Source organism: Cibotium barometz, chromosome 60 (assembly GCF_041138505.1).
Source record: "Cibotium barometz isolate CiBa-2024 chromosome 60, ASM4113850v1, whole genome shotgun sequence".
Lineage (NCBI taxonomy): Eukaryota > Viridiplantae > Streptophyta > Polypodiopsida > Cyatheales > Cibotiaceae > Cibotium > Cibotium barometz.
Genome location: NC_141105.1, coordinates 16,037,500 through 16,050,928, shown reverse-complemented (window position 1 = coordinate 16,050,928; position 13,429 = coordinate 16,037,500). Strand labels below are relative to the sequence as shown.

At 46.3% G+C, this 13,429-nt stretch overlaps 1 protein-coding gene across 2 annotated transcripts in view; it reads right to left on the bottom strand.

The window, feature by feature from the left end:
• LOC147605047 (uncharacterized) overlaps nucleotides 1–11,043 on the bottom strand; it is an 81,617-nt gene extending 70,574 nt beyond the window's left edge. The window contains exons 1-8 of one of the 2 annotated variants that reach the window (XM_086793857.1): nucleotides 10,359–11,043; nucleotides 9,921–10,089; nucleotides 9,543–9,613; nucleotides 9,307–9,423; nucleotides 9,051–9,197; nucleotides 8,280–8,950; nucleotides 7,942–8,063; nucleotides 7,750–7,844 (exon numbers count right to left, since the gene is read on the bottom strand). In XM_086793857.1, coding sequence (XP_086649983.1) covers nucleotides 7,750–7,844; nucleotides 7,942–8,063; nucleotides 8,280–8,950; nucleotides 9,051–9,197; nucleotides 9,307–9,423; nucleotides 9,543–9,613; nucleotides 9,921–10,089; nucleotides 10,359–10,442 — 1,476 coding nt within the window. In that variant the 5' untranslated portion in view covers nucleotides 10,443–11,043. The remainder of the gene's footprint in view (nucleotides 1–7,749; nucleotides 7,845–7,941; nucleotides 8,064–8,279; nucleotides 8,951–9,050; nucleotides 9,198–9,306; nucleotides 9,424–9,542; nucleotides 9,614–9,920; nucleotides 10,090–10,358) is intronic. The other variant, XM_086793856.1, reaches the window with a different exon arrangement.
• Nucleotides 11,044–13,429: the final 2,386 nt, after the last annotated feature.

Sequence of the window (13,429 nt, the reverse complement as noted above, 5' to 3'; positions counted from 1 at the left end):
ATTGGACCGCTTACAGGGCTCCACAGTCTTTAGTCGCATTGACTTGAAAAGCGGGTATCATCAGATACGCATTAGACCCGAGGATGTGCATAAAACAGCATTCCGAACCACGTCTGGGTTGTATGAGTTCTTGGTTATGCCCTTTGGTTTGACAAATGCGCCTGCCACATTTAACAGAATGATGGACAGGATTTTCAGGCCTCATAGAGAGTTTGTGGGCACATTCTTTGATGATATGATTGTGCATTCACAAACTGAGGAAGAGCATAGAAGGCATTTGGCCATTGTGTTTGCAGAACTCAGAAACCATAGGTTGGTTGTTAATGGCAAGAAGAGTGAGTTCTTTTTGCAGGAGATACATTTCTTGGGGCATATTGTGTCTGCGCATGGAGTCCGTATGGATCCGGCAAAGGTGGAAGCAATACTTAATTGGCCAGCTTTGAGGACCGTGCATGATGCACGCAGTTTTCTAGGATTGTGTTCCTATTATAGGCGATACATACGGCACTTTGCTGAAATTGCTTCGCCTCTTCATGCTTTGACGAAGAAGGCAACTCCGTTTAGATGGGCTGATCGGGAAATTACAGCATTCAAAAAGCTCAAAGAAAAGCTTACTTCGGACCCAGTATTGGTGTTACCGGACCTCCGAAAGGCTTTTGTTGTCCAATGTGATGCATGTGGAAGTAGCATTGGTGCAGTTCTCATGCAAGAGGGACATGTCATAGCCTATGAGAGTAGAGTTTTGCAAGATGGCAAAAAGAATGTAGTGGCAGATGCTTTGTCACGCAAGCCACAGGTCTCTGCAGTTTCACTTGCTTATCATCATGAGCTTGATGAAATGAAAGAGCAGTATGCCCAAGATGAGGACTTTGAAAGGTTGTATGATCATATGTCTGAGGGTCAGCGGCATGAGCACTATACTCTCGGGGATAGGTTTTTATTGATGCATGGCAGACTGTGTTACCAGGCCATTGCGACTTAAGGTTATGATTGAAAGTCATGCTCCACCGTATGCAGGTCATAGAGGTATTGACGCCACGGTCAAAGCAGTGGAGACTTTCCTTTATTGGCCAACCTTGAGAAGAGATGTTGATGCCTTTGTGAGGCAATGCATCGTATGTCAGAAGGTAAAGTTTGACCGTCAAAAGACACCAGGGTTATTACAACCTTTACCTATTCCAGATAGACGTTGGGAGAGCATTGCCATGGATTTTGTATTTGATCTTCCACGGACACAAACGGGAAATGATGGCATCTAGACTATCATATGCAGGTTCAGTAAGCAGGCTCATTTCATTCCCGTGCGTAAGACGATCAAAGTGGATCATATGGTGAAGATGTTCATGGCGAACATCTTCAAGTATCATGGCTTGCCTACGTCTATCATTAGTGACCGTGATCCACGGATGACGAGTTTGTTCTGGAGAGGGTTGTTTGACAACATGGGTACAACTCTCAAGTTTTCATCGTCATTTCATCCACCGACAGATGGTCAGTCAAAAGAGGCTAACTCTACAGTGTTGGATCTTCTCAAGTGTTATGTGTCAGAGCACAAGCAACAATGGGAAAAGTATCTTTCTTTGGTGGAGTTTGCATATAACAACACTGTACATACCTCGACAGGCAAGGCGCCTTTTGAGATTGTGGAAGGAGGGAAGAAGGTACCACCCATTTTGCATACAAAGGATAAGATATTCGAGACTGATCAGTATGTGGAGAGTTTGGATGAAGCTTATCGGAGGGTTAAGTTGGTACTCCAGAAAACTCAGCAGAAGCAAAAGAAAGCCGCAAACCGTCACAGACGTGATTTACAGTTTGCATTGGGTGATTGGGTTCTTTTGCGCTTTGAAAAGGCTAGACTCAAGAAGATGAAGGGTAAAGAGCGCTTATTCCCTAAGTTGAGCATGCGATATTATGGGCCTTTTCAGGTTTTGGAAAAGATTGGTGAGGTAACCTATCGTTTGAAGTTACCAGATCACTGGAGGATTCACAATGCTTTTCACGTGAGTCTTCTTAGACCTTTCCGTGGGGATGTGCCTGAGGATATATCAGATGAGGCTCAGCCGGAAGTTGAGGAACTTGATGAGGTTCTGATTCCAGAGCAGATACTGGCACATAAAGAAAGGAAGGTACGAGGTAAAGTTTTCCGTCGCTATCTTGTGAAGTTCAAGAACTATTCACCGATGGATGCGAAGTGGATGGAGGAAGGTGACTTAATAGATTCACCTCAGGTTTTGCAGCTTTATCTCGATGCCTTTGAGTTAGAGCCGACTCTTATTGTGGCTCATTCAGGTTCAGCAGAGCATGGGTCTGGAGCATTACCTGATGCTCAAGAGGGGGGTAGCACCTCCACTCCCTTGATACAGACAGGCTCAGATGACATCTAGAGGTTGCTTGGTGCAGTTTTTTTTAATCTCACCCGAAGGTACTGAGGCTGACAGTACATCTGTTTATGGGACTTCTATGATATATGTGTACTAGTCACATGGGATTTTGTGGATATGTATGGTTCACACTGGTATACAACTTGGACTATTACTACGCCATTGATTTGCAGTGAATGATGTTACATGTGCATGGCTTAGAGAGATTGGGACGCTGATCTTGCCATATTATATATTTCACTTTGGATATTTTGCTGTATCACCAAAATGCAATCGAGGACGCTTGCCATTTTTCAAGAGGGGGGTATGTCATGGCCCTGTGAAAATGGAACAACACAAGTGTGGGCATGGTGGTTGCAGAGTCAGAATATTGAATGATTCACATGGGGGGTGCCCGGACAGAGTTAAAGATGTGTGGACATCCCTAGGTGTGAAGGGGGGAACTAGAACATTAAACTTTTAATGATTTATTAAAGTTGCCCTAGGCCTTAGTGGCCCCTAGGGACTTTACTAACTTTTAAAGTGGGGGGCCCTAGGATTATTATGGGGAGGGGGCCACTCCACTTTTGGAGTGTGCTTCTCTCTCCTCCCTCTCTCTCTTCTTTTTGGGAAAAAGAGTCGTGGAGCATTCATGCGCTTGGTGGGGAAGCGTGGAAAAGCTGAGGAGAACAAGTCGGCTGCAGATTTTCTGGTTGCTGCTGTTTTCTCTGTGCAAACCAGCCGTACAGCCTTGTACGGACAGGCTGCAGGTTCTCCCCTGGTACAGACTACGCACAGGAGCTGCTGCGGGCCTCTCTCTCTGCTGGACAGGCTGCGCACAGGTTCTAGACAGGCTGTAGTTGCTGGTACAGGCTGTGCAGACAAGTACACTGCAGGTACAGCACTGTACGACTGCCGTACAGTGTACGGACCGTTCAGGTACAGCTGTACTGTTGGCGGCGCTAGACTGAACTGCTGTTGGCGGCGCTGGACAAGTCTGACTGCGCAGATACAGGCGAGTACAAGTCCTGGCTGCAGGCGGCATATGCAAGGACAGCTCCTGGCACGTATCCCGAGGTAGTATAGACCGGTACAGGGCTGTTTTTCAGATCTGTACAGTCAAGTACAGCATATAGAGTTTGATGCAAGGAGGAGGGTACAAACAAGTACATACACACGTGTGAAGCAGGGTTGTGGAAACAAGTGCCTGCAAGTACAGATTGGTACCGTTGCTTCCTCCAGTGCAAAAACACGGGCTGATTTTGGTAAGCTCCACATCTGTTCATCTATCTCTCTTTCTACTGCTTGATGTCTGTTGCAGATTTGAGCTATCTAGCCCCTTGTGAGAGGAGGGGTATGGCAGATTGACAAGGGTTGAGACAGAGTTTGGACAGTACATGTATGTATGAGCTGAGATGTTGAATCATGTACTTGAGTTATGCCAGATGTATGCTCATGGCTGCCCTGCTTAGTGGTCTTGGCTGATCAGAGGGAGGCACAGTGTGTTATTTTGAGACACAGATCTGTGTGCATGGATCCTCTGTGCTAAGAGGTATTGTGGGCCGTCAGATTGGACATAGAGGCGTAATCTCTTGGCTGATTTTTGTTGTACTCAGCCATTCATATTTTTGGAATTGAATAAAGAAATACCGCAAGGGGCGCCAAGCTTTGAGGCCAACAAGTGTCGCCTTGTTTTCAGATTTGGGCACTCTAGCCCCAATCTTTTCTGTTTGCTTATCTAGACTACAAGTGGACGGGTGACTGCTAGTCTACCGCACTCTCGTTTCTATCAGAGGCCGGTTCCACCAGGCCTTGCTCTGCACCCTGATCTTGTGCAGCCCTACATTCGCATCCTTCGACATCGCTGTCCCCAAGGCGAGCCTTCGTCATCGACCGAGCCTCTTGCTTCGACTTCGTCTTTGCTTCTTCGCCGGTCTACTACTCAGAGTAACCTCACATCAAAGGGCCTCTTGTACTGGATTACATTCACCATTACACACATACTCATTCATCCATTTCATGCTGTGTTGACTTGCCCTGATCTCTCGCACATCAGGTTTTTTCGTCCCTTTTCCCTCACATGGTATCAGAGCTATCGTGCACAAAGGGATTGAAGACATCGAGAGCACACAGCATGGATCGTCTACCCGTGATTCCGGAGGACCGACCTTTCCAACCAAAAGTTGATTCTCCTTACTCAGATCTAGACCACATGGAGGATGGGACTTCTTACTCATTGGAGAGCCCCATTCGAGGTCTTACATTGGGAGACGACCATCCTGTCTACACCTACACCTTTGGCATCTCGTCCTTGCTCTCCGAGCTTATCAGACTTCGCTTCCAAAGGGGGATACAGGCCTACACCTAGTGTGCTAGTACTGGACCCCGGCATCTAGCCTCATCTCGAGAGCCCGGCTACTCAGTCTAGCCGACAACTTGGACTTCGTTTTGGCTCTTTCTCTCAGGAAGGACAGGTACCTCCATGGTCGTCCGGAGATCCATCATTATCAACTCAGCCAGAGATCAGGTTCGTATGTACCATTGAGTGCTTATGTGCCTAACACTACCTGGGTGTCCACTTCTGAGCACAGGTTCAGCATATGGTACCAACAACTACCCTTGATCCTTGGAGTAATGTGAACTAGAATAGACGAGGGTCTAGGAGCAGCATACGTTCTCAAACCACTGGTGTACAAGGAGGTAACATTATTTTCTCTTCTGGTTCACCCTCTATTCTTGCTCCTAATGTGTTTTGGAATACTGCACAACCACAAGCACAAAACCCTCCCACCCAACTCATGTTTCCTCCTATTGGTGTTGGCATGCAGCCATTACCAGACACCCCCAATTACCATCTTCTCTCATGGTCCCCTTTTGGCTTGAGAGGGGGTGTGCGACAACCAGTCCAAAATGTGGCCTCCATAACTGCCCAAAAAGGCCCTAAAAAGGTCTCTTTGACCAGGTCGGCCAGGCTGGCCAACTAGGCCAGCCGACCTGGTTGGGTGGCAAACCTACGCCATATAAAGCTGGCCACCTTCATCAACATATCGAGCATCATCATTGATCTTCATCAACCAGCAACCGTCGGCTCTACCTCCTGCGCATCATACGACAGTGGCAGCCAAGCTAACCAACACACACACACACACATCTTCATCAACTTGCATGCTGTAGCGGCTGCTCCCAATCAATCAATCCATCCAACAACAGCAGCATTTATGCACGTACCATCAACGTGTCGGCTGTACCTCCTCCACAGCACACTACTACAGCAACCCGGATCAGCACGGCGATCTGCTCCCACAGCATCCAGCAGTTGAGCAGTTCGCTCCTGCCCTGCTACATCATCCTGTTGCAGCACCCTGTCCCACACCATCCAGTGCTCAGCGCAGCACTCTGCTTCACCATCGACAACCACCAGTCTGCCTTGTGCGGAGCACCCAGTACTCATCTGCAGCAGCCCTGCTCTAGTCAGCAGACATACTTGCGTTTTGCAGGCCTTGCTCTTCACATTGATCTTGTGCAGCCCTGCATTCGCATCCTTTGACATCGACATCTTCACGGGGTGCCACCGCTGTCCCCGACACGAGCCTTCATCATCAACCGAGCCTCTTGCTTCGACTTCGTCTTCGCTTCTTCACCGGTCTACTACTCAGAGTCACCTCACATCAGAGGGCCTCTTGTACTGGATTACATTCACCATTGTACATACTCATTCATCCATTTCATGCTGTGTTGATTTGCTCTAATCTCTCGCACATCAGGTTCTTTCATCCTTTTGCCCTCACACTGTCTTGTGATGCACCAAGATTTTGCCCTGCTTTTTGTCCTTTGAGGGGTTTTGGTTCTTGTGAGAGTTACCTACAAGCTCCCCACCCTTTTTAGCAACAATATCAATGTAAAGATCTTCACACTCTTTCCGGTCTCAAGAGGGTTCCATCTAGTGAGGACTTCACACTCCACATGGAATGATGTAGAAAAAATCCAAAAATGTTGCTTGACAAGTTTCTTGGCGGCCAAGTCCACTCCCTACATCATCTTGTTACTTGAGACAGGTTGCATACCTCCAGAGATTTTTGGCATGGGGAGGACAACATAGTACTTGACCAAGTGGCAAGATCACCCAGCTACCTCATGCATTGCATGGGAGGCAAAACCGCATCCTTAGAAGACTTACAAGAGCAAGTTCCTCCAATCAGGCTGGATTATGGGACTCGCACTTACACAGATGGTTCCACCACTAGGAGGCGGACATGCTAGTTGGCTGATCCATCAACACACGTCACATATGATAGAAGCCTCCTACAGAGAAGTCTCCTATGCATTGAGAGCAGGCAGAGCAACGCCCCAAATTCCTCATTACACTCACTAGATCTGCCCATCCTTACAGAGCACATACACAGCCTTATCTTCTAGAGCCACTCCACACGGAAAATAGAGGCTGCCATTTACACAGAATCTTGCAGGCTACGTGGCACGACAGGATGTTGGCAGATCCCAAGATGAGCCTCCTCTCATGCAGATTGTATATGCCTTCACTGTGGCTCAGGCAATATTGAGGACGAGCAGCATGCACTGCTGGACTGCAATGCAGACTTCCTCACCCAGCAGACATTGCCAAGATTCCCAACAGACAGGCACAACTCACTGGTACCAGGATGGACACTACCTGATGCACTCCCCTTACATGGGTGATTTCACATGTATTTCTGCCCACGCTTAGCTGGCCACTTGCTCTAAGCTAGCACACACAAGTCACAAATCAGTTAGTCGTACATGCACTATACATACTAATTCTCTTCACACAATTCTTGAAATGAGCATCTCATCACAGAGGCTACTTGGATAGCCTTCACATGGCATATATTTTGTACTTCTGCTTCATCCCATAGGACGTACTCGGCCTTTATGGAAGTTAATATCATCATCATCATCTCTGTGCATGTAGCTGCCCCTGTTTGGGGGTGTTTTTTCTTGTGTTGTGTGTGTTAGAGCACGCACATGTGCGTGTAGACAATTGTGTGCATGAGCACACGCATATGTGTGTGGCTGCCCATGCATGGGGGTTGCGAGGGAGAGGAAGCGTTTCCCGGTTTAGGCTTTATGTACCCAGCCCAGACAATGAAACATCCCGCTGTCCACTTCAGCAGGTTCAAAAGCAACTTGTCCTTTGTTGAATACAACCCTTAACTGTTGTTAGCAAGCCAACGCCAAACAAAGGTCTTTAAACACCAATGGTGCAGGCTCAACCTCTATCCTACCTCACGCACGGCATGTAGCCACCAGCCCCCAAAGCACAGACACCGACGCTAATGACAAATAAAATAATTCCACAGAATTTGCTGCCTATTCCATAAGTGCAAAAAACAATAAGAGTGTAGCTTACAGATGTGCACAACGTGCTGCTGTCGAAAACCAGCAACTTTGCACCATAGTATTTCGCTAGAGCCATTACCAGCGTCTCCTGATAAATATCTGATCCTGATACCACTTCCATGTGTTCTTCATCGAAGTTCATCGAAGGTGTGGAGGAACGTTGGAATGTGCATCGCTTAAAGTACAAAGAATAGCAACAAACCTGTCGGGCCCGAAAGCAGGATACGTGGACTGACCGCATGCAATCCTGCTGTATACTTGACATAGCCTGGGCTCTTCAAATGGATGTAGGTGGAAGCAATCAGCACATTCTTCGTGCTTTCACTGGTAACATGGATACTCTCTAATCAGCAATTAAGCTCCAAAAACATACTTAAGTTTTAGTTCCTAAACATGGTTCACAGATCCTTGCTTTGAATCACAACGTGTGCATCATGGCATCACTTAAGATCCAAAAATATTCATAAATTTTAGTTGCTGAACATGGTTCACAGATCCTTGCTTTGCATCACATCTCATGTGCGTCATGACATCACTCACCTTAGATAATATGGGAAATTGTCAAATGAAACTGCCACATTTTGACAATCGATCACCATCCTTACAAAATTATCCTTCAAGGCTTGCCGTTTTACGGCAGCTGTGGAAGCCGTGACAGCAGCATCCATGTTTCTTTCTGTACCTTTGTCCCCAGCCAGCCATCTCTGTATGTCACCACCTTCCATGCATTCAAGTTCTTCACTACAAATTGTATCACTGCCATCTTTAGGTATAGGCTCCAAATATTCACCTTCCATCTCCACAACAGAATGGGCAGACCCTGTGTCTAAGGCACCTGCATGCTCTACTGGACTATGCTTATCACTTCCTGGCTGCTCCATAGGTCTGATAATGGAATCAGAACTCCTCCCTGCTTGTCCAGTTGCTTCACCATGAGAAAGAGAGGCATCCAATGTTTCAGAAGGGGGCTGCATCACGGTGGGCGGTGGCATAGAGAGGGTCTCTTTTAATGTCTCACCTGCCTTCTGGGCTAGATTTGGAAGGAAACCTGCCTTTTGTGTAAGTTTTGAAAGGGAGGCCAGGATGGAGGCGCCCGCCACATCCACTGCATCTCCAGTTCTGCCTTCATCAACCTGCAGTACTCTGCCGGTGGCAGAAGCTGACCTACTATCTGAAATACGATGTATTGTTGACAGGAAAGGTTGGAATATCTAATATTAAGTTCAAGGAAGGGACACCACATACATAACTCGTGTGAATATGCATACACAAAAAAATCATGGTAGAACTAACAATGCCATGCATGGATACATATGAGTAGTAATCAGAGGTCCAGAACATCACTTCATCTCCACCCTTGAGAGCGAAGTTGCCATTCTTCTTCAATGGTTTCCCATTAACCAGCAACATGCAATTGCTTTCACCGTTTTCCAAAACTGTTAATCCCCCATGCTCTGCCTACGCACACAATGCAAGAAGAGCGGTCATACATAGGCATCAAGTAAATGCACGTCAGACGCGCACCCAAGTGCTCCAAGACTAACTATAAACCTACACAAGAGCTTACCATCGAATGCTTGAACTTGCAAAAAACACCACTGATATCATGGTCTTTAAGCTGTAGGTTGCAAGTCTTGCTTCGCCCGATCGTGAAGGTATGCCCAACTAAATTTACATGTGGATGCTGCACACAAAAAACCATTCTGTCTTCAGTCCACGTTGCACAGGCTCTTACATGAGATTAAAACGCCATTCCTTAACAGATTCTATATCCATGTTTCACAAGCCATGAAGCATACTCACATGATTGCTTTGTGAAATTAACCTTCCCCACGGCTTGCAAGATGGGGGCTTCATTCGTCCAATATTCTTCCCTGTCAATGCAAGGGACAAGTAAAAACCTTGACCGCTGCTGGTGATATACCTTTTCTTAAAAGGGAAATTTGAAGTGCAAGTGCACTTCGAAACACACAACACACACCACCATATATTATCGTGATTTACAATGATGCCTCAGCACAATCCTCTTAGCGAGGTTTAAACGTACGACCTCTTGCAAGGCAACCAAACACCCTTACCAACTGGACTAACACACTTGATAACGATAAAGAAAACCCGGTCTGCTTATGGATTGAAACACACTGTTTGAAAAAGATTTTGAGTAAGTGAATGGGACTACACCTGAAGCATTTGAAGGCTTTAGTTTCTGATCACCTTCATTTTGGGCAGCTTCAACTAGCTCGGAAGTACAAGGAGGGCCTTCGTCATGGTCTGGTGGCTGATCCTTTCCTACGGCTTCTTCCTGTGCAGCAGCAGGTGTGCAGGATGGCTCATCTGGCTTCTTTTCACTCTGCCGCAAGAAAACATACCAAAAAGACCAACAGAACGCCTAAAGTGAGCAAAAACAATCGCCAGATGACAAAAACGCATCAACTGCTTGTTAAAGGTAATAGCCCACTAAGAACAAACAACAAAAATGATCACCCAATGAGAAAAACCATCGCCCCTACATGCTTCCCTGTTGCACGGAAAAAAAAATACTGCTTTGGGCTGTTGAACAATGGCCAAATACCTTACCTTTGCTTCTTGAATTGCTGGGCGACAGCAAAAAACCCTTACCTTAGCTCTTTTGGGCGGTTGTTTTTGAGGCGCTGTGTCGGAGAAAGACGAAGTGGGACGTTTGGAAGACCTGGTTTTCACCATGACTATGGCAAGCAGAAAACACTGAACGGGATTCAGAAGCAAATGATGGTGTTGGCAGACAGAAGGAGAAAGGAAGTGCAGCAGAAATGGAAATAGAAAGAGAAAACAGAGGGTGCAGGGGCGGCGGCGTTTGGGCGGTGGATCAGCTAAAGGTAATGGGAAAGAGAGAATGGTGTCGGTAGGTCAATCTGCCAACACGCAGGAGGTTATAAAGCTTCGAGACTGGGACTCTGGCTGCGAAAGCAATGGTGACTTCGGCTACTCGCGTAATTGGGTATTGTTGAGCCCTCTTGTGTAAGAGAGAGCCCTCTTGTGTAAGAGAGAGCGTTGGGGAAGACGAAGTGGAAGCCAGAGGGAGAGGGAGAGGGAGAGGGAGAGGGAGAGGGAAGAGAGAGAGAGAGAGAGAGAGAGAGAGAGAGAGGGGTAGCCCAACGAGAGAGAGAGCTCCCCTCGAGGAGCGCCTCTAGCGCCCTCAAAGAGAGAGAGAGAGGTGAAGACGGGGAGAGAGAGACTAGCAAATGAGAGCGAGAGACAGGACCAATGAGAGAGAGAGAGAGAGAGAGACTGCCATTAGCGAGACTAGACATGAATAAGAGTGCCTATATATCTATATCTCGATATTATATTATAAAGGAAGTGTCACTAAGTTGCCACATAGGAGAGAGTTTGGAGGAAGGTTTCTATTTAAGGGAAGAGTTTCAGAGTTTCAGTAACTTCCACGTGACAAGAATTCAGAGGTTCAAGACGCAGTTTGGTGGGGTAGGTTAAAAAACTCTAGGAATTTGAAAAATATCAAGTTGAGAATTATATGCATACGAAGCACAAGTCAGCCCACTAGTGTGCTTAATAGCTAGCACGTGTTTTGCAAAATAACTTTGTAACACACCCCTTTTGACATGAGTGTGGAAGGGTTGCTACTTAATCCACCCCTTTACGAGATGGGAAGAGCAGGGGTGAGTTGAACCCCGCTACTTGAGCGATAGGCTAGATCATTAGCTTTTTCGTGTCCTTTTTTCCTCTAAAGATAGAGATCTTCAATTATTATCTTTCCATGTCATTATCGATGCCTACAGCCTCTTAACAAAATCTCATTAGGCTTTTAAAATGTAAAGTATTATAAATTGCTTTCTCTTATCTTTCGTATCTCTTCTTCATGTTTTGTAATGCCTTATAGACACCCAATTCCACGACTCTAAGTGTGGGGAAAAAGAAAGAAAGAAAGAAAATTATATTAGCGTCTTTAAAAGACCACTAGGGTCTATGAGACCAAAAATATACTACAAAGTATCCATGGGTTACAATGATCTTGGCAAATAACATAAATAAAAAAGGACATAAAGGTAACAGCATCAGTTGTATACAAGTAAGTAGTGGCATGTACAACTAGAGAGAGTGGGGCTCATGGGGTGGTGGCATCGTGGAGAGTGGAGAACCAAGCCTCCTTAACAACCATATAGAGCACCACCTCTCATGGTGGGAAAGTATTGCGGGGTCTCTAGAGTATCTCCCTAATCAGAGATTGAGGAGGGGATGATGCTCTCTGTCTCACCGTTCCTGGTCGTTTGGCCCTTCGCATCTCGAATGCTCTCTCGATGGATACTCTTGGGAACCTGAGTGTGGGCAACTGGGTTACTGGAAGGCACTACCTCGCCTATCTCGAGGATGAGGCCCCCTTTGTGGTCTCCCTATGTCATGTTAGACTACTCGCCTAACAGGGGGCAAAGAAGCTCATGATAGAGGTCTAGGAGGCGGCAGAGGTTTGGGGGGCATTGTGTCCATGTTTCTGTGATGTATGCATTAAACTATTTCTATGTTGGCAAAGCTCCATGAGGTATAGTCCAAGACATCGTTGATCAAGATAATCAATGACCAAAGCAAGTGGCCCAAATCCATTGTTGACCAAAGCAAGTGGCCCAAATCCATCTCTAAAAAGGCATTGAAACCTCCCCCTAATCGCATAATATACGGAGCATCTGCAAATATAATGCTCCTCTGTCTCAACTTCTAGAGAGCACAACCACAAATCCTATCCTCTCTAACAATCCAAATAGCTCTCCACCCATAAGTGATGTGAGGAAACCCTAATCTGGCTTATAACTATCCTCATCGCATGTGACATATGTCTTAGCACATTATGGGTCTGGATGAAGGCATCCTTTGTGAGGTGGAGAAAATTATGTCAATAAAATTGCATTTTGGTGCCATCTGTGTTGAGGAGCCACCCATGTAGTGTGTACCTCCAATCTTGTGAGATCAGTGCAAAGGAGGTGGTTATTATCCTGATGGGTGAGTGGGAGGATGTCAATCTGAAATACATGTGCCAGAAACCAGCGTGCTCCCCTAGCATACCAAGATTTTTAATTCTCGGTCTCCGCTAAGAGGACTCAAGTGCTAGCTCACACTTGGTGAATGTAGGTAACTATCTGAAAAAGGGCATCCACCACTAGGGGAATAGCTGCAAACTATGCTAGGACAAATGAAATGGGAACCAATGCTTTGCACCTAATCATTAGTGAGTGTGTCGTCGCCTAAAGCCTCTCTACGCTCCTCCAGTCATCCCCTCCTAGATCAGGTCCCCAAAAGGTTACACCATACATCGCTTGCTACTGGAGTTACCAAAGTGTCAAAGAGCCAACTCTTAAAGCTAGGTTCCTCGAAATGAGCCTCAAAACACACTCTCTCCAACCTAGCCAGTGTTGCATACACCCTTTAGTTAGTCTAGCATCTACAACTGGCCTCATCCTGTAAAGTGGCCTTATGAAGGTGACCCCAAGATACACATAGGAACTCACAATCTCTGCCTTGGCCCCAAGCGTATAGGAAACTCATGCCTCTAATCCACACAGGTGAAGTCTTTAAACCATGACCTTGGTTTTCCTAAGGTTAACTGTCAAATCACGCTACTCACAAAAGGCTTGTAGTACATCTAGGTGTCTCTAAAGGCCTTTCCTAGATTTTGAAATCAACATAATGTCATCAACATAAAA